Genomic DNA, 21,118 nt, shown 5'->3' on the forward strand with positions numbered 1-21,118 from the left:
GTGCCAGGTGAGTGGATTTAAAAAAGAGTCTTGGCCCGGCGCGGTGGCTCACGCCTATAATCCCAGCACTTTGGGAGGCCGAGGTGGGCGGATCACAAGGTCAAGAAATCAAGGCCATCCTGGCCAACATGGTGAAACCCCCCCATCTCTACTAAAAATACAAAAATTAGCCGGGCGTGGTGGCACGCGCCTGTGGTCCCAGCTACTCGGGAGGGCGAGGCGGAAGAATCACTTGAACCCAGGAGGCGGAGGTGCAGTGAGTCGGGATTGCGCCACTGCACTCCAGCCTGGCTACAGAGCAAGACTCTGTCTCAAAAAAAAAAAAAAAAAAAAGAGAGTCTTCCAGGGACCCACAGATCAACAGTAGCTGCCAAGAGTATGTCTTGACCTGCATAACTCATAATCCATTCAAACTTAAAGTACAGTTACAGGTTAGGGGAAAAAGACCACGGAATGAAGTATGACCTCATCACTGACCACCTGGATTGTAGCTAGTTTTCATGCTATCAAAGAACCCTTTCCTTTTCCATCTGTCCGGCATTCAACTGCGAGATTCAGAATTCCACTTTCAAGGAGTCTCTGTCTACGAAAGAAGCTTCAAAGCCTCCCCACTACTTAACACCTCTAGTTAAAACTCTTCTTCAACTTGAATCTTCTATGGGTAGCTCCACCTGATCAACTTTGTAGCTTGTTGGTATGGCTCCCTTCTGCCAATCCCCTTCGGACGTGCAGAACCCAAATCTAATTTAACTATCTGTTCTCTAATAAACTCCTCAGGCAGCCCTCGTTCTAAGCAGTCTTAAAAAATTGTTTCCTCTATCGTCACAGATCCATTAGTTTTCAGGACATTCTTTCTGAACTCAGCATAAGCCTTCCTCTTAACAAATGGCAGGTGTAGCCCAGTTATTTTTAATGCTACCATCCCAAACAGATGTTTATCTTCCCAGTCACCCCTGAGTGAAATCAGAGGGAGTCGCGTGCAGTTTGGGAAAGGGAATCCCAACATCGCATCTCGTGAGAAAGGGTTTGGTGTGGTTGCAACTATGGAGAGGAAAAATAAAGGAAACAGGAAAAGTGAAGGTCTGTGCTCCGTATACTTTCAGTCTTTTCTTTAGCAGGAGTAGGGAAGGTAGGGAGGAGCCCCAAGAAATGAATTATTGAGGAAGGACAGAAAAAAACACATTGCTCCCTAAGTAGGAAACAGGGGCTGGGGGCCCTAGATAAGCGAAGGAACCGTCATCCTTAGAAGAGGGGGACAGGTTACAACGTGAAACCGAGTCTGGGAGTTGGAAGACGAAGGGTGGAGAGGCTACAGAGATCCGGGCATCCGATCAAGAGGGTACCCGACGCGTCCTGCAGGTGACTGGCGGATAACCGGAGACTGAGTGGCTAAGAGGGACGGCGTCGGCGCCTAAGAGGGCTCTGGGAAGAGCGTTTATGGGACATCGCTTCTAAAGGGGCGCGGGGGCGGGGAGGAGCTTTTGGGTGGGATCGTGTACCAAAAGGAGAAGCGACTCTCAGACCAGTGCTCTTCTTGAGCGGAAATCCCGGGGAAGCGGAAAACGTTAAAGTGTTGAGGCACCAGAATGTCCCAGCCCTAGCCCGGCTTCCCTACTGACTCACCGCGTCTTCTCCAAACGCCACCGCTCCAGCTGCAGCTACCGGCCGGCGCAGCCGCACTGAGCGCGCACCGACCCACGTGACTCGCCCAGGCTCCACCCCGCACGTGACCCGCAGAGCCCACCCACTCCCGCCTCCCTCTCGTATCCCTTCTCCGCGTGGTCTTGGCTCGCCCCGCCCTTCCTAGCAAGATGGCGGCTCCCAGGTGGAGCGTGTTGGGCTTCTGGATCCGGGGAAACAGCCAGGGTTTAGGGAGTGTCTTAATTCTCATCTCAAAGCCATTTTGTTCCGCTGCCGCTGCCTCTGAGCCCTTAAATGCTCAGAGATTAGCGGAGAAGCTCAAAGCCCAGAAACAGGAACAAGTCACAAAGAAGGAGCCGGTGAGTGCGTAAAGACCACAACTCCCAAAAGGCAGTGCGCTCATTGGTTTCCCAGACGGGGAGTAGGTAGAAGGGTCCTCTGACTGCGTGTAAGTCAATACCCTGGACGCAAGGTGGGAGAGTCGGGAGAAGGCGAAGGGGAGGGGTCAGTAAGGGTACGGTGTTTTCTCTTGAGCTGGGTCTTTGGTTACTGTCAGGCTCGGTCCTAACCACTGCGTGGCTACGCAGGTTAGTCAGACGCGTACCCCTGCTCTCAAGTTGCTCGAGGAAGGCGCGGGTCTGATGCAAAGATAGTCACTCCCTACTTAGATTCTCACCCAGACCTTTATGGAAAGTCTTCTTCCCGCTTCCGCACCAGGCATTCCCCACCGCTCCTTTCTCCCTAGGTGTCCACAAATCCTGTTCAGCGGAGAGTGCAAGAATTAGTGCGGTACACACAGCAGCTACAGCGAGTCCACCCTAACGTGCTTGCTAAGGCACTAACCCGAGGAATTCTCCACCAGGACAAGAACCTTGTGGTCATCAATAAGCCCTACGGTCTCCCTGTGCATGGTAAGGATCACGTGGGAAAGGGGAAGCTGCTTTCTGCTACAATCGAGGGAAACTGACACGTTACTTGTGGTGCACTCTGAAGCCTTGCATTCAAATTAATTAAACCTTTGTAGACTACCGTCCAATATAAGGAACCACCCAGGACACAGAAATAAATAAGAGTCCTCACTTTCCAAACATCTGACAATAAACAGCAATTCGTGGAATATGCTGTGTGCAGACTACAGGGACCACTGTAGAGATATGCAAAGGCTGTGTGTTTCTAGACTAAAGGTTATCTTCCATCAACACTGGGAATGAGAAAATAATACATAAGAAATAAGGCTGTGTGTGTGTGTGTGTGTGTTTGTGTGTGTGCACGTTTGTTTGTTTTGGAGTATACATAACGTACAACCCTAGAGTGACTGGAATTTAGTGTATACTCAAATGTTTCAACAAATGTCGAGTGTAGTTGTCAGGAACAGCTGAGGTGAGTCAGGAAAGATTGATTTAAAAAATGCTTTTGTGAAATAATTTTGCAGAGGGAGAAGGCCCATTTTAGTTAGAAGAAGGTAATGCTTTTTGGGGTGATACGGAGATAGTCATTCATAAAGACAAGGAATTGAATCAGACATTGCCCAGTGTTTCTGTAATTTTTTCTTGCTTGATTTTTACAACAGCCTTTTGCCTTCCCATTCCCCAAAGAAGTTGTTTTCCAGATATTTACATTTTATAACAAGAAAGCAAAGTTGGAAAGAGAAGTAATGTTTCCAAGGTCGAATGGCTAGTAAGAAGAGTAGAGTAGAACCCCAGGAATGTCTAACCCCAAAGCCCATCATCTTAATCACTCTTATTTAATGCTTCTCAAGGGCCTCATGGTCTTGCAAAAGATGTCTGAGAAGAAAGCCACATGCTCTAGAACGGTGCTTCTCAAACTTTAATATGCTTATGAATCACTTGGGCAGGTTGTAAAATGCAGATTCTGATTGAGTAGTCTAGGTTGGGAGCTGGATATTCATTTCTAATTAGCTCCCTGGACATGCCATTGTTGCTAGTCTCTGGACCACCCTTCAGTAGTAAAGCTCTAGAAAATATTAACAGTTTATCCATTAAGGGCTTTTCTTCCCAGTAATTCTTTGGTAAGATCTTTTTCTGGCCACTCAAACCTCTGGCTTTCTCCTTCTTAGGTGGCCCTGGGGTCCAGCTCTGCATCAGTGATGTACTACCTATCCTGGCAAAGATGCTTCATGGCCACAAGGCAGAGCCCTTGCACCTGTGCCACCGGCTGGACAAGGAAACCACAGGCGTAATGGTGTTGGCTTGGGACAAGGACATGGCACATCAAGTCCAAGAGTTGTTTAGAACCCGTCAGGTGGTGAAGAAGTACTGGTATGAGGCCTGCTGATGGCAGGTGGTATAAGTGGAGGCATTTCTTTCCTCTATTTATTCATTAAAGAGCAGAAACTCCCATTAATAGAAGGCAGTGCTCTAGGACCTGTGAGATTATGAAAAGTATGTGAAACAGCTTTGGTGCTTAGAATAGTAAGCCTGATAGAACAATGGTTCTTAATTCTGGTGTACATCAAAACTATCAAAAATTGATTATACAAGCATGGGCTGGGCATGGCGGCTTATGCCTATAATCACAGCACTTTGAGAGGCAGAGGTAGGAGGATCGCTTTAGGCCAGGAATTGGAGATCAGCCTGGGCATCATAGTGACAGCTTTTCTCTATAAAAAGTAAAAACTTAGCCCAGTATAGTAGCATATACCTGTAGTCCCAGCCACTTGGGAGGCTGAGGAGGGAGGATCATTTGAGCCCAGGAGTTTGAGGTTACGATGAGCTGTGATCGCACCACTGCACTCCAGCCTGGATGACAGAGTAAGACCCTGTTTCTAAAGAAAAAGTAAACAATTAATTATACAAGTAATATATGATTTTATTCCTGTGCTAAAAATAATCAAACAACAAAGATAGCGTGAAAAACTCCTGGAGAATCCACCCACTCTGGCATTCTAGTCTTTTTCCTTGAGGTAACAACCCATGTAATCAGTTTTGTTTTTATTCCTCTGGTTCTTACTCAATGCGTTTACATACATGTCTAGTGTATACAGTGTGTGTGTGTGTGTGTGTGTGTGTGTGTGTGTGTGTGTGTACATATGTACATACATATTTCTATATATATCCCACTGTAGAATTTACATTATACTTTTTTCCCCTGCTCAACTCTATGTCTTGGGGATCTTCCATGTTAGCACATAGAGGTTTACCTCAATGTTTTTAATAGAAAAAAGATAGATTAGCAAAAAGGAAATCCTCTACTCCCCATCTGTGCAGTTCCTTTCCCCAGGGACAATCGCTGTGACTGGCGTCTTGTCCAGAGTTATCCAGCATATACAAGCATATTACTGTATGGCAGTGTATTTTACACACTGTTTTGTACCCTGCAGTTTTCACTCAGGTTATATATCTTAGAGCATTTTGTGTTGTACATTTAGAGCTGTCTCCTTTTTAATTGCTCTGTGAAATAAGACTGTATGGATGGATATTTAGGTAGTTTCTCATTTTTCAGAGCCTATTGTAAAGAATATGTGAATGTATTTTTAGGGTAAATTTCTAAAAATTGAATCGCTGGGCTGAATGGTGTGTATATTTAAAATTTTAATAGTACTCACATTGTTCTCCACAAAGGTTTTATCAGTTTACATTCCCACCAGCAGTGGTGAGTACCCACCTCCCCTTATCAGCCAAAGCATTTTTAAAGGGTTTGCCACTGTGATAAGTTTAAAAAAAAAAAAAAAAGATATTTTCTATTTCCTTGTATAATAGTGATGTTGCTTATCAATTTACATGTTTATTGGCTATTTGAGTTTCCCTTTTGGGGAATAGACTATTTCTTTTGCCTATTTTTCTGTTTGGCTGTTTATTTTCTTTTCTTTTCTTTTTTTTTTTTTTTTAAGACTGCTTCCAGCCTTTTTTTTTTTCTTTTTTCTTTTTTTTTTTTGAGATGGAGTTTCACTCTGTCACCCAGGCTGGTGGGCAGTGGCACAATCTCAGCTTACTGCAACCTCCTCCTGGGTTCAAATGATTCTCATGTTTCAGCCTCCTGATTAGTTGGGATTACAGGTGCATGCCACCATGCCAAGCCAATTTTTGTATCTTTATTGGCCAGGCTGGTTTTGAACCCCTGACCTAAAGTCATCTGCCCACCTCAGCCTCCCAAAGTGCTAGGATTATAGGCATGAGCCACCATGCCTGGCCTGGGTTATTATTTTCTATTTGATTTGTAAGTAGTCATTTATATTTTGAATGTTAGTCCTTTTTTATATTACAGATTTTGCAGATACTTTGTGATCTGAAGAGCCTTTTAAAAGTCTCTACGCTTGAGACCTACCTACAGAGGTTCTCGTTCATAAGTCTGGTGGTTGTAGGGATTGGCACCTGTCTTTTAAAATTTGATGTACAATCAGATTTAAGAACAACTATAATGAGAGATTATGGAGAATGGAGAAATTTAGGACAGCAGCTAAGACCTCAGAAAGATTTGTGTTCAATCTCAGCAGTGTCATTTACCAACTATGGAGCCTTGGGCAAGTTATTAAACTTCCGTAAGCTTTGTTTTCTTCATATGAAAAATGGAAATAATAGGATTTATGACATAGTTAAATGAGATTGATTTACGTGAAATATTTAACACAGTACGTAGTTCATAGTAAAGTTGAAAAAATAAAAAAAGAGTATTATGATATCTAGTCAAGCAATCAAAATATTAAGACTACAAAATACATGTTATGTTATTTGTGAAAATTGTACATCAAGGTTCAAAATTGGTAACCATTCTCAGTATCAGGTTCATGGAGGAATTGAAATCGATCAACTGGGTCTTAATGAATAGGATTTGATAGGGAAGGTGGAAATATGTTCTACATCATGGAGTGGCATGCACAAAGGCAGAGGACTTGCATGCTGTTTGGAGTGGACGATGGTGGGGGATGACGCTGGAAAGGTGGGCTGCAGCCCAGTTAATGACAGTCGTAAATACTGGATACAGGAAGTAGAAGTTGGAATTAGTGGAATTAGAACATAGTAGGCAACTGATTAACATTTGCTAACTTTATTATTATAGTTATTTGTTTGAATTTTTTTTCTTTTTTTTTTTGAGACAGCATCTTGTTATACGGCCCAGGCTGGAGTGCGGTGGCCATTCACAAGTGTGATCATAGCCCACTGCAGCCTCAAATTTCTGGCCTCAAGCAGTCCTCCTGCCTTAGTCTCCCAAGTAGCTGGGCCTGCACGTTCCTGCCACCAAGTCTGGCTTATTTGTTTGAATCTTCTTACTAAACTCTGAGTTCCTGGAGAGCGGGGACTTTTGTCCTGTTTCTCTATATAGAGCTAATACCTACCCAAATCAGTGCTTCACCCATTCAGTGAATATTTACTGATTGAGCATTCTTGAATTGTAGTGTCATATCGTTAGGAAGGGTAGTCTTATCACAGAGGATCTATGAAATCTGTAAAATACGATAAAATGTACCAGGCAGTAGCTCAGACTTCCACCAACCTGAAGTGGAGTGTCTACATCGTGAAACGGTGTGTCTCAGTGGGATTGTGACCCCTTGGTTAGTGATTATACAACAGGCTACCAGGTACCCAGATGGACTCTTCCATCATTGACCTGAAAGAGGAATAAATTTACAGACAGATTAAACAGCCTTCTACTTGTCTGTGAGATCACAAGAGGGAGAACACCAACACAAGTGATTTAGAATGAGTCACTGAGCTGTGGTTGTGGTTCCTATGACTTTCTTGCCCCAGTCCCCAGGGTTGGAGTGCAGTGGCATGATCTTGGCTCACTGTAACCTCCACCTCCTGGGTTAAAGCAATTCTTGTGCCTCAGCTTTCTAAGTAGCTGGGATTACAGGCATAAACCATCACACCTGGCTAATTTTTTTTTTTTTTGTATTTTTAGTAGAGCTGGGGTTTCACTATGTTGGCCAGGCTGATCTCTAACTCCTGACCTCAAGTGATCCACCTGCCTCGGCCTTCCAAAGTACTGGGTTTACAGATGAGAGCCACTGCACCCGGCCCCTGTAACTTCTTTGGGTACCGTTTCCTCCTGTTTTACCTGTGTGACAAATAAGCCAGGAACAGTTCTCTGAATTTTTTATTAGGTTCATTTATCCAATTATTCATTTGTTCGTTTAACATGCGGTCAGACTCTACAATCTTTTATCATTTGAAAAAGAAAAACAGAATATAAAACCATGTTATCACAATTTTAACTGTACATATCCATTTTTAAAGGCTAGAAAGACCATGTTATTATGGGTTTTTTTTCCCCAAATATTCTTTAGTTAGCATGTATGACTTTAGTAGTAAAAAAGATAAGCTTGTAAAATGTATCAGCTCTCAGGCCAAGCATTACACCGAGAGAATCTTGCTGGCCCCTTCGACCATAAGAAATCACACATTAGTGCAGAAGGTCCAACGTGAAATCCTCCAAGCAGGCAAATCTAGGAACTCCTTTCTGGCTTGGTTGGCTAAAGCAGTGATCTGTGTCACCCCCAGGGCCATCACTGTGCGCGTCCCCACGCCCTCAGCAGGAGTCGTGGACATCCCCATCATGGAGAAGGAGGCCCAAGGCCAGCAGCAACACCACAAGGTGAGCGAGCAGCCTTTCTGAGGCATGGGGGTTGGCGCTCTTCCTTGGGAATCATATGTTGATTTCTTTGGCTTCAGATGACATTGTCTCCGAGCTACCGCATGGAAGATGGGAAAATGGTGAAAATGCGGAGCAGCCGGAACGCACAAGTTGCTGTAACTCAGTACCAGGTGCTCAGCAGCACTCTCTCCTCCGCCCTCATGGAGCTCCATCCCATCACTGGTGAGGGTGTCACTTTTCCACAGTGCGATCACAAAACGCTGTGCCACCAGGTTTTGTCCAGGGCCTCGTTCTGAGCAGCTAGTATTGTGGCTGACTTGTGCGAGAATGTGCTTCTGGTGCTAATCTGAGGCTGGGGGGCTCCCATAGGGATGGTTGTGGCTCACAAAAGAATACAAACAGTTTGAATACCTCTATTTAAAACTGTGCAGAGTGGTTCCTCAAAATGATTCTGCATAGAATTACCAGAAGATCCAGCAGTTCCACTTCTGGGTATATACCCAAAATAATCACATATTTGCACACATACTCATAGCAGCATTATTCACAGTACCAAAAGGTGAAGATAATCCCAGTGACCATTGGTGGGTGAATGGAGAAACAAAATGTTGCATATACATACAGTAGAATATTATTTTCAGCTTTAAAAGAACTAAAAAAAGGGAAATTCTGACATACGCAACAACGTGGAAGCACCTTGAAAACATTATGCTAAGTGAAATAAGCCAGGCACAAAAGGGCAAATGCTACGTGACTCCACTCATGTGAGGTACGTAGAAGAGTCAGGTGTATAGAAACAGAAAGTAGATGGTGGTTACCAAAATCTTAGGGTAGGATAAAGGAGGGAAGATGAATGGGGAATTGTTTAATGAGTCTAGAGTTTCAGTTTGGGAAGATGAGAAAGTTCTAGGTGGTGAATTGCAAAAACAGTGTGAATACACCTAATGCCACTGACTTAGCATTTACTATAATGCCAGTGGTTAAAACAGGAAATTTTATGTATATTTTGCTACAATTAAAATAACATGCAAATCGATACTACTTGTCATTATGTAGTAAAATTACTAAAAAGTTGGGGTAATGGTAGACACCAGGTTCATGATAATGGTTATCTATGGTGGAAAGAGGGAATTGTGGTAGGGAGGGGTACTTAGAGTATTTACAATGTTTACTTCCTAAGCTGTGTGGTACTACATAGCTTATAGTTTGTTATATTATTCTTTATACTTTATTATAGTTGGGGCTTGGCCAATTTACTGCACTTCGATTTAATATGATTTGAAGCAGTTGCCAATACTGGTATTGTTTCTGTAGCTCCTCACAAGTTGTCTTTCCCTCTCTCTTTTAAGGAGTAAAACATCAGCTTCGAGTTCACTTGTCGTTTGGATTGGATTGTCCAGTCCTTGGGGATCACAAGTACTCAGACTGGAACAGGCTGGCCCCTCAGGTAATACTAATTTGACACAATATGCAACAGATATGGGAGAGAACTTAGGCCTTCCTTTTCTTAAAACTCTGAAATGAGTTACAACGAAACCTATTGATTGTCTTCAGACATGGTACCAAGCCCTTTATCTTGCTTTTAGAGAAATTCAGAAGCAGTCAGTGACTGTCTTGGAACTGCAGGTTTGTTAGTGAAAACCTTACTGTTTCATTTGTTTAGTCTGATTTTGTTGGGAGGCCGTGGGCAAGGGGAGTAGTGTTTCTGAAGGCTGAGAGCAGCCTTTCTTGCTACTGCTAAAGAACCATGCAGGGCCTGGTGCGGTGGCTCACACCTGAAATCCCGGCACTTCTGGAGGCCAAGGTGGGTGGATTACCTGAGGTTGGGCTTTCGAGACCAGCCTGACGAACATGGAGAAATCCTGTCTCTATTAAAAATAGAAAAAGTTAGCCGGGCGTGGTGGTGACGCATGCCTGTAATCCCAGCTACTGGGGAGGCTGAGGCAGGAGAATCACTTGAACCTGGGAGGCAGAGGTTGCTGTGAGCCGAGATCCTGCCATTATACTCCAGCCTGGGCAACCAGGGCGAAACTTCATCTCGAAAAAGAACCATCGGGAAAGGCTTTTCATCCTTAACCACAGCCCATTCTCCTGGTAGGCCAAAAAGCACTGGCTAAAACGAACATCTTTGCTGTGGTCATTTTTCCCTTACCTAGGCTCTGAGCCTTTCTTAGACATGCCCCTGAAGCAGGCTCTCCATTACTGTGCCTTCCAGGGGCTTGGTGTTGGTTCTCTGTAAGTGTAAGTCTCCTGACTTGCGTGTTCGTCAAGGGTGGCCTGTTGGCCTTGCTCTCAAGGATCTGTCCGTCCTTTGTGTAGAAGCTGTCTGTGGGCATCCTGAAGAAGTTGGGGCTGGAACAGTCGAAGGCCCGCTACATCCCCCTTCACCTGCATGCCCGGCAGCTGATCCTGCCTGCCCTGGGGTCCAGGAAGGAGGAACTTAACTTGGTCTGCAAACTTCCTCACTTCTTTGTACGTTCCCTACGCCGCCTGGGTTTAGAGATGCCAAATCAGGATCAAAGTAAGAACAACGAAGCACGGTGAAGACCATGGGAGCACCCCGGCATCTGGGAGCACAGTGAAGACCGTGGGAGCACCCTGGCATCTGGGAGCACATATTGGCCCCTGATCTGTTCTTTGTTTACGGGACTCTCCTAACTTCTCACTTGGAACAGACTCCAGAAGAGCCAGGTGGGATAAGGAGGGCTTTTAATGGAGAACAAAGCCTATTCACTGATAGTTTAGCTACACTGTGGAAAGCCTCCCTGCCACAGGCTCTCATTGCCAATATGAAACAGCCCAGGGCGAGGCAAATTGGGGCAGTGACTGGAAAGGAAAACTAAATGACAGACTCTAGGGTCAGAAACTGTTTTATCCAGCAGTGAAGCACTGGAGCTCTCCGGAAGGTTCCCATGGTTGGAAAGAACATAATGGTTAGAAATATCACGGCATCCAGGAATTGTCCAGCTATAGCGTGGGTGCCCTACTGCACTCCGATTGTGGAACCTGTGAAAGGGTGCTGAGTGAGAGGTTGAGGTGGGGCATTTGCTAAGCAAGGAGAGCAGGTGTGAATGGCAGGCAGGTAACATGCATACATGAGGCTGGCTGGGTGTGAGGTAGTCACGGGAGCGGCACACTGTCTAACAGTTGTTAGCTCCAGCTTGTTCTTGCCACGTGGGAATGGATTTTCTCATTTATTTCTTCAGAGAAGCTGTAAACCTGGATACTTATGTGAAACCTCCCAGTGTATTGCCAACTAAGTAGAATTTTTAAAGATGCTTAGGCAGCCAAGCGCGTAATACTTGCAGGTTGATTTTGGTCTACAGGCTAGCAGTTTACAATCTGTGTTTAATGAATGGCAGAGAAGTTTGAGGAAAGGTGCCTTGTTGAAAATTTAGCTGCATGTAGTATGTATCCTTTCTAGACTTGGAGATGGCTTTGGTTGGTCCATAAATGTGCAGTTCCGAGAGTGCTGCCATTAAAATAAAAAATCTCTGTTGTGGAAGCATACCTCCTGTTCTTGGGCCTCAGAAAGGAGAGGGCTGTACTGAACACCAGTAGGGATAAGTGGAAACGACCTTGGCCTCCCTGCTCCGTTGGTCCATCTAGCTCCCACCTTGTTCCTTGCAGATGAATACACCTCACACTACTTTAGGCTGACAAAGAAAGGTGGAGTGATGGCACTGTTAGGGGGTACACCCCGGCACAACCTTTATGTTCCCTCTGTGTAGATGATGCCACTTCTAACCCTTCCCTGTCTCTATGGTACCTGTTATTGTGCATAATAAATTTAACTTTGAAAGCACAGATGAGATGACTATATTTGTTTATATAAGAACTAAATATTTTTGCTGCTGTTTCTATTTCTAGTAAACCATGATAGTCAAAAAAAAAAAAAAGGAACAAGAATGTGACACTTAGGAAATATTGATAATTGACTTTATTCAGGGAAACAGATAAACAGGAATACCCACAAGAATGAAGAAAAGGCTGGGCGCAGTGGCTCATGCCTGTAATCCCAGTACTTTGAGAGACCGAGGTGGGCAGATCACTTGAGCCCAGGAGTTGAGACCAGCTTAGGCAACATGGTGAAGCCCTGTTGCTACAGAAAATACAAGAATTAGCCGGGCGGGGTGGCGCATGCATGCCTGTGGTCCCAGCTACCCAGGAGGCTGAGGCAGGAGGATCACCTGAGCCCAGGAGGTTGAGGCTGTAGTGAGCCATGATTGTGCCACTGCACTCCAGCCTGAGTGACAGAGTAAGACTCTGTCTCAAAAAAACAGGGCCAGGCACGGTGGCTCACGCCTGTAATCCCAGCACTTTGGGAGGCTGAGGCAGGCAGATCATGAAGAAATCGAGACCATCCTAGCTAACATGGTGAAGTCCCATCTTTGCTAAAAATACACACATAAAAAAAAAAAAATCAGCTGGGCGTGGTGGCACATGCCTATAGTCCCAGCTATTTGGGAGGCTGAGGCAGAATCGCTTGAACCGGGGTTGTGGAGGTTGCAGTGAGCTGAGATCGCGCCACTGCACTTCAGCCTGGCAACAGAGGGAGACTCCATCTCAAAAAAATAATAATAATAATCTTAGAAGAGCAGAATAAAAGTAGGAGCTAGGCAGGAAACATTTGGAGAAGTGACAGGTCTCTAGGATGTGAATCTAGTCTTTAATTTGGCAAACTGAATATTTACTAGGTTGAAGTTATCTGGGGATGTTCACTTATCTCAAGGAGCTCTCATTAGCTGGAAAATTAAGTTAGCTCTGTGGTTTACTAACAAGTAAGTGTGAGGCAGGACTGTGGTTCCCTCGGCGGGCACGCTGGAGCTGGACTGAGAACCTGCTGTGTCGTTCTTTCTGCCCAGCTTTGCCACAAATGCTGCTCTGCCGTTCTTTGTGAGTCTTTAGTGCTTCAGTGCTGGGTTTTGTGTTGGTTGCTGAACTGGGAGCTACAAAGCTAGTGCTGTTGACTTTTTGAGAATTCCTAAGCTGCCCTGGGATACAGGGTTACCACATTGGAGACCGGGGCAGATGTCTGCCCTGCTGCACCTTCCCAGACCTCTCTGAAGCGGATGTCAGTGGCTCCATCCCCCACAAAAGGACTGTCATCTTTCTTGTCTGACTCATCGCGGCGCGTAAGGATGAGGACAACAGCCTCAGACAACCTAGTTGATCTGCAGCTTTAAGGGTGCAGGGAGTGGGCAGGCCATGTGATTATAGTTAGGCAGAGTAAGCTGAAATGCTATTGTATGTCGATTCATCAACCATAAAAGTATGAAATTTTAAAAATGGATTTGTGTTTAAAATAACTTCGATTTGTAAATATGGAATAGCCTTTTAAAAATTAGGAGAATATTTAAGCACACTGTAAGAAACACCAAACATTAGGTCATGTCATCTGCTTGTAATTATTTGCCATCTGAGCTTGAAAGGGACCTGTGTTAAGAAGTGTGTTAGGCTGGGCATAGTGGCTCATGCCTGTAATCCCAGCACTTCGGGAGGCCGAGGCAGGAGGATCACATGAGCCCAGGAGTTCCGAGACCAGCCTGGGCAACTTGGCAAAATTTCATCTCTACAAAAAGTGCAAAAATTAGCCAGGTGTGATGGCGCACCTGTTGTCCCAGCTACTCGTGAGGCTGAGACAGGAGAATCACTTGAGCCCAGGAGGTTGAGGCTGCAGTAAGCCATGCAGGTGCCACTGCACTTCAGCCTGGGTGTCAGAGAGAGACTCTGTTTCAATACAAATTAAAAAAAAAAAAAGTGTGACATATTTGTCTGGAGTCAGATCCAGTGATGGGGGTCCCAGGGTGATCTGGTCTGGGAGCAGATGCTGCTCCAGACATGCAGAGAGGACAGGGTGTGGGAATGTGCTCATCAGATCGGGCCATTTAGCTCAGGACAGTGGTCACAGAGGTAGAACCCAACTTCTCTGAAATGGGAGTCAGGTAGGGGTGGGGGACCCATTAGTTTCCAAACCTTGTCAAATGCAAATCCATTGGGGGTTAGGGCTTCAATATATGAATTTTGAGCAGGGAAGGGAAGTGGACACAAATCAGTCCCTAACACTAATTATTTTGATATTTTTCCCGTAACTATTAAGCAGTGTAAAAACCATTCTTAACTCACAGGTCATAAAAACACACATGGCGGGCCACATTCAGCCCACTGGCTACAGTGTGGCTGTTTATATTTCTAGTAAACGATGCTTCTCAAGATAAAGGGACAGGAATGTGACAGGAAATGTTGATCTTTGACTTTAATTCAGGGAGACAGATGAAGAGGAACCTTGGTCTTGTGGGTGTTTGACGAAATCCCAGGTACCCAGGGAACCACCAGAAGGGGACCAGGTAGTAGCCTGCATGCCACAGTGTGGATGCAGCCCAGGGCCACAGATATCGGCTGGGAAGACCAGGGAGGCCCGCTGAAATCCTGGAGCATCCCACACTGCTGCACAGTTGGGCAGGCAAGGGTGAGGGATGGTGAAGTTCTTCCTTTCCTGTGTTTTCTTAGGCATAAAGAAAGGATTAACATTTTTCTCATCCTTAGTGGGATCTGGGCTGCCCGAGCAATGGGTCTTGCTAGGTAGAGTGGCTATCTTTAATCACTGACAATAATGTAAGAGGAATTTTACCCCACGTTAGTGTCTCCTGGGAAATGGGTTACACAGCAAAGGAGCTTGGAACATGCCTAAAGTGAACTTCATCTATTTTGAAATACTGATGAGAGCCAGCTGAAAGATTTGATTTAGTATTAAGTCATACACAGTAATTAGTATAAGAAAATGGGCTTTTTAAATGTCTATTTTTATCAAAGTTCTACATGCACGTGATTTAAAAAATCAAGAACTATTCTGTTCAAATGACTGGTTAAAAAAAGAAATAAGAAAAAATCAAAATGAAAAATCAGGAACTATAGGCTTGCCAAGAAAAGTAGCAGCTCCTTGGTCACGTGGGATTGTTTGCTGTGAGCTCTGGGAGGTGCTTGTGCTCAGCAGAGGGGGGAGGCCGGCTCTGCAGCGCCCCTTCTGGTGGCAGCCCTGGCTCTTCTGCTCCAGGAGGTAGCTCTGGGGTAGTCGGTTTTTTCTGTGCTAAGCGCGCCCAGCCTAAACCCACGGAGCACTTTCTCAATCCTCATATCACCCGTCTTTGTATCTGATAGCCAAATCAACCACTCTGAGCTTCTCACTCGCTTTGATACTATGAACTCTTCCTGCATCTCCTTATCTGACCTCCTTCCAGGCTCCTTGAAGGGCTCCAGCGTGGTGCTCCCAGAGCTCCATCTTGGCATCCTGCCCCTCTCCCAGAGGGAGAGATGGGCCAGCTTGAGAAGCCTCTGCCTGTGTGCTGATGACTTGCAAGTCTGTCTCTGACCTTGATCTCCCCCTCGAGCTGGCCATCTTCACATCTATCTGCCTGAGGTCGTTTCCCCTTGGGAGCTCCCTCTCTAGGCCTGTTGCTCCTGTCCTCTTACCTGCCTTAGTTTAGATGGCATCACCAGAGACCTGGGAATCACCCTTGACTCCTTCCTTGCACCAGTCCCCAAATCCACTTAGCCACTAATTCTTTGCCAGTTCCCTTTAAAACCCTTCTCTTAAAATGCACTTCCCTCTTTAATTCTAATCTCTCTTGAGATCCAATTTCACCATCCCCACACTTCAGCTGTGACGGGATAGGTGGGAGGGCATAGTGGGTTAGAAATAGGATTATAGGCAATCTGCTAGTTCCCACCAGAAACCAAACTCAGAAGGGAGTGTTGAGACTGTCCCCAGTTTCCTGGGGACAGGACAGTGTGTGGGGGGATATCTATTTTAACAGGGACAGGCAAATAGAACAGCCTCCTGCCATATTTTCTAAGTCTACTGTCCTTGGCTCTCTGGACTGCTTTTAGCCAGAGTGCCTGGTAGGATATACAGAAACATGGCCTTCTGCTTGTTCTTGTGCAAAGCATGCTATGTGGATGCAGACAGCTTTCTCCCAGTGGGGTGCAAAGTCTGCTGGCTCAGGGCAATGTAATTGGAACACCAGCTGCCCAGTGTTAGGCCAAATGTCACAAGTTAATGGCACATTCCATGGGACATGCCTCACTTCAGACACCAGCTGCAAGCTCTGGGGTTTCCCAGCCACCTGTACTTCTAACCAACTAGCTACAAATGCAAGAGTGCTCACAAACCCCTCAGGTTTGATCATTTGCTAGAATGACTCCCAGGACTCAGCAAAGTGCTATCATTCCTATTACGGTTTTGCTGTAGCAAGAAAATGATACAAATCAAGACTAGCTAAAAGAAGAGATGCATGGGCAAGGTCTGGGAGAATCTCCAACATGAAGCTGCCACGTCCTCTGCCCATAGAGCCTGATCATGTCACCACCCCAACACATGGATATGCTTCACCAACCAGGAATGTCACTTAAGCCTTCATGTCCAGAGTTTTTATTGGGGTTTCATTATTGGCTACATTGTGGAACTCAGTCCTACCGGGCTCAAAGTACCAACCCTCTAATCACATGGTTGGTCTTTTTGCATCACCAGCCCCTGTCCTGAATCTAAGGCCCCACCGTGATTCTTCATATTAGCATAAACTATTAGGGCTCATCATGAATAACAGATGTTCCCATCACTTGGGAAATTCCAAGAATTTAGGTTCTCTCTCCCAGGAACCAAGGATGAAAGCAAGGCAAATTATTACACAACACTGAGTTTTCCTCTCCATTCCCCACTTCCTGTTAGGGATCCCTTCAGCTTGCTGTGCCCCCAGTGAGCAGCCACCCTCAGTGGCTGTCTGCATAGATGCCCCTATTGGCTGCAGCCTTAAAATCCTTTCAGGCAAGAGGCCTTGAGAGATTTCTGTTGACTTCCCTCTTAGCACCTGCTGTGGCAGGCACACTGTCATCTGCTGCCATCCTCGCAGTGGGAAAGGGATTTTAATCAGGGGTGATTATACAGATGGGTGAAGTTCTTCTTTCCCAGGTATTTTCACATGCTGTGAGGGCACGGCCATGGTGACCTGTACTCAGATCCACCCTAAAGGCTCAGCTGGCCCCTGCCTTCTCACTGCCATCAGTCTGTCCACACACATGCCCCTACCTCCTAGAAGTGTCTGTACACCCCGAACACCTGCATTGTTCGTATCACTTCTCGAGGTCTAACCACCCTCCACACCTATTGGGCTGTTTGCCTGCTCCTAGCTCACTCCGTGGGACCTTCAGCAAAGGGCTGCAGAATGCTTTGTTGGGAAACAGGAGTGTGGAGAGCAATGAGGAGGCCAACTCGGTCCTCTATACAACATGTGACAGTGGCTTGCACTAAGGTGTCACTCCCCATTCCTACTCACTCCCAGCTGTAGACAACTGCTGATCTATTTTCTGGAAATAGAAAGATTCTTATTTCCCTATAGATTTGCCTATTTTAGATGCTTCATATAAATAGAACATATAATATGTGCTCCTTTGCCACTGGCTTCTTTCAGTTAGTGTAATGTGTCCAAAGTTCCTTCACTCACATTGTGACATGTCGGTATCTCACTTCTTTTTTAATTTTTTGAGACAGAGTCTCATTCTGTGGCCCAGGCTGGAGTGCAGTGATGCAATCTTGGCTCACTGCAACCTCTGCCTCCTGGGTTCAAGCAATTCTTGTGCCTCAGCCTCCCAAGTAGCTGGGATTACAGGCATGTGCCACCATGCCTGGGTAATTTTTGTATTTTCAGTAGAGACAAGGTTTTGCCATGTTGACCACACTGGGCTTGAACTCCTGGCCTCAAGTGATCCACCCACCTCAGCCTTTCAAAGTTCTGGGCCTACAGGTGTGAGCCACCATACCTGGCCAGTATTTCACTCCTTTTTATTGCTGAATAACATTTCATTGTATTGATATACCAAATTTTATTTATCCATTCATCAGTTGGTGGCTGTTTCCACTTTTTGACGATTGTGAATCACGCTGCTTGAAACATGCATGTATAAGTTTTTATGTGGATGTGTATTTTAACTTCTCTTGGGTACCTACCTAGGAGTGGAATTGCTGGGTCATGTGGCAACTCTGTTTTTAGAGCTGCCAGCCTGTTTTCCAAAGGGGTTGCACCATTTTACATTCCAAGCAGCAATGTATGAGGGATCCAGTTTCTCACCAGCACTTGCTATTACCTGTCTTTCCAATTACAGCCATCCTAGCGGATGTGGAGTGCTTTCCCACCGTGGTTTTGATTTGCGTGTCACTAGTGGTTAAGGATACCAAGCATCTTTTCAGGTGTTTATTGACTGTACATCTTAAAGAAATATCTATGCAAATCTTTTGCCCATTTTTAAATTCAGTTATTTGCTTTTATTACTAATTTGTAGAAGTTCTTTATATATCCTGGATTTCACTCTCTCTCTCTCTCTCTTTTTTTTTGTTGTATTTTTTTTTTTTTGAGATGGAGTTTTGCTCTTGCTGTCCCGGCTGAAGTGTAATGGTGCAATCTTAAATCACTGCAACAGCCACTTCCCGGGTGCAAGTGATTCTCCTGCCTCAGCCTTCCCAGGGATGCACACCATGTGCAGCCAATTTTTGTGTTTTTAGTAGAGATGGGGTGTCTCCATGTTGGCCAGGCTGGTCTCAAATTCCTGACCTCAAGTGATTCACCTGCTTTGGCCTTCCAAAGTTCTGGGATTGCAGGCATGAGCCACTATCCCTGGCCTGGATACCACTGTCTTCTTAGAGATATTGTTTGCAAATATTTTTTTACTTTCTTGATTATGTCAGTTATAATAGGAAAGTTTTCAATTTTGATGTAGTCCTATTTATTTTTCCTTTTGTTGCTTGTTTTTGGTGTCGTATCTAAGAAACCATCACCTAATAGAAAGTATTGGATATTTCCTTGTATGTTTTCTTCTAAGAGTTTTCTAGTTTTAGCTTTTACATTTAGGTCTATAATCCTAAGTCATTTCTATGTGTGGTATAAGGATGGTGTTCAATTTTGACTGGGTAGCCAGCCGTCCCAGCACCATTTGTTGAAGATTGTTCTTTCCAAAGTGGAATTTTTTTTGTAAGTTGCTATTTTTGATGGTTACACTGGGTCAAATATAGACAATTTCATAGGGTACAATGTAGTTTTATTACCATATTAACGTGAAGTAAAAGGCATTTTCTGATTTTGCCACCAGATGGCAGCAGTACTCCAGGTTCTATCCCTCTCCAGGCTAAGCTACTCCAAAAAATGGAACAGGATTTCAAGTACGAAGTATCTTGCACAAGAGCCTTGCTGTCTTTCTCTAACCCCCTGATAACCCCCTCTGGCTACTCCAGCGTTGCAAATCTCAGCCTCCTACTTTTTTAGCTAGCTTGGTCCTGGTTTTCTGTTCTCTCGTGGATTAGCAGGAGGTCATGTTTTGAGTTCTTTGAGTGAAGTTGACACAGAATCTGATTCCTATACATTCAGTGTTAAGAGTGTTACATGTTTATTATAAAAATGTAGAAAATATAGTCAAGCTGTCCTCAACTATCCAAAAGCCTAATAGGGACAGGCATTTACCCACCACATGAGTTTGGTGTAGCTAAAATGTCAAACATTCTTAGCTCTTTGCTGATTTAATTTGGGTTGAATGTAGTAAAAAGTTGCTATCTCTGTTGATTAGATGCACTGATTGATAGTTATGTACAATTTTGACTAAGGAAAATCAGGCAAATGGATTATTTCCCTACGTTATTTACTAAATAGTGGAGGGAAAATAAGAGTGACAGCTCTGCTACAATGACGTCTTTTCGACACATTTAAGTGTGTGAGTGCCGGCCTGGCCTGGCTGTTCCCTTCATCCTCTGCTGTTCTTGGGTGACAGATTCCTCCAGGGAAGGCCTCACTCCTGCCCTCACTGCAGGATCCTCTGTTGCTCCCATGGCCTGTCTGACATAGACTGAGGGGTCCTCAAACCCTTAGGTCTCTCTGTACATCTCACCTGCTATGCCTGTGGGCCTCTGAACCCCGGCATCAGAGCTACCCAAGCACCCCCCTTCCCCAAGGCAAGCTGACCAGACTGTCCCAGGGGGACTTGGGGGGGACCAAGGCAGGACAGCCTCCCATGTAGGGAGCCCAGCAAGGCCCAGCTCCAACCTAGAGCCGCGTCCTCTTTCAGCAGGCTGGGAGTGATTACCATCTGTCCATCAGCAGCTTCAAGGAGCCAGTGATGACCTGGGCCATTCAGGGAGCCAGCCTGGGGGAAGGGGTTCCCGCTTTGATGTGCTCAGTGAGGTCAGGGAGCAAGCAGGAGGGGAGGCCCAGCGGGAGAGCGGCTGGCACTGTCTCCTCTCCCATCCAGGCTTCCGGGAAGACATCAGCTTGTCCTTGTCACCCCTTTCATCTCTCTGTTCTCTGGGGACAGTTCTTGTCCTCTTGGGCCCCAGGTGGATGGCCTCAGGCCCCTCATCCCAAACCTCCAGGCTGTATTCCTAGGAGGTCATGGTGGCCGGACCCATCTACCCACTTCCTCTGGAGTTGGCTTTAAGGGACATGTGGTCATCACTTCATGTATGCAACACCCGCTCTGAGGGTCAGGTGAGAATCTCCCCCTTGGAATCAGGGGCTTCCATGCTGGGAGAGGCCTCAGGCCATGGGCATCACTGCAACCTGAATGCTGGGATGCTCCAACTCCATTGTTAACTGGCAACTCATAGCTGCCAGGGACTTACCAGCTGCCAGGGACTCACCAGCCACTGAAGGTGCCATCTTCCTGGGAAAGAAGACAGAGGAAAAGAGAGGGCGGGAGACGGAGGTGGCAGGAGGACAGGGAAGGAGTGAGCCACTGTGCCCCGACCTCTGTGCGGCCCTCCGAGCCCCTGTCTCACACCAGGGCCTCCTTCACACCGTGCCTGAAAGGCTGCCAGCCCGTCCTGGCCCTGCTGGGGAGTCTGGCCTTTTTCCTGTCTAAAGTTACAGAATTTTCCAGAAGTGTCCTTGGG

General features: G+C 45.7%; 2 protein-coding genes across 8 annotated transcripts in view; one reads left to right on the forward strand and one right to left on the reverse strand.

Annotated features, from left to right (window-relative positions):
* Positions 1-1,774, reverse strand: part of FAM118B (family with sequence similarity 118 member B) — a 53,528-nt gene extending 51,754 nt beyond the window's left edge. For 6 of the 7 annotated variants that reach the window (XM_032284867.1, XM_032284865.1, XM_032284864.1 and 3 more), the window contains exon 1: positions 1,624-1,774. The gene's annotated coding sequence lies outside the window, so the exon portion shown is untranslated. The remainder of the gene's footprint in view (positions 1-1,623) is intronic. The other variant, XM_032284862.1, reaches the window with a different exon arrangement.
* RPUSD4 (RNA pseudouridine synthase D4) lies at positions 1,773-12,000 on the forward strand. The gene is made up of 7 exons (XM_032284859.1): positions 1,773-2,000; positions 2,387-2,552; positions 3,719-3,920; positions 8,100-8,193; positions 8,271-8,415; positions 9,543-9,640; positions 10,513-12,000. Exons 1-7 carry the CDS (start codon positions 1,812-1,814, stop codon positions 10,735-10,737), a joined length of 1,119 nt encoding a protein of 372 aa, XP_032140750.1. The 5' UTR covers positions 1,773-1,811; the 3' UTR covers positions 10,738-12,000.
* The last annotated feature ends 9,118 nt before the right edge of the window (positions 12,001-21,118 follow it).

Source organism: Sapajus apella, unplaced genomic scaffold (assembly GCF_009761245.1).
Source record: "Sapajus apella isolate SASKATOON/1434 unplaced genomic scaffold, GSC_monkey_1.0 scaffold16, whole genome shotgun sequence".
Lineage (NCBI taxonomy): Eukaryota > Metazoa > Chordata > Mammalia > Primates > Cebidae > Sapajus > Sapajus apella.

Bases quoted from the DNA above. Each gene is read 5' to 3' on its own strand.
- RPUSD4 (XM_032284859.1), top strand. From the start codon at position 1,812: ATGGCGGCTCCCAGGTGGAGCGTGTTGGGCTTCTGGATCCGGGGAAAC. The intron at 2,001-2,386 runs GTGAGTGCGTAA...CTTTCTCCCTAG, and splicing joins AAGTCACAAAGAAGGAGCCG to GTGTCCACAAATCCTGTTCA. The intron at 9,641-10,512 runs GTAATACTAATT...TCCTTTGTGTAG, and splicing joins GGAACAGGCTGGCCCCTCAG to AAGCTGTCTGTGGGCATCCT.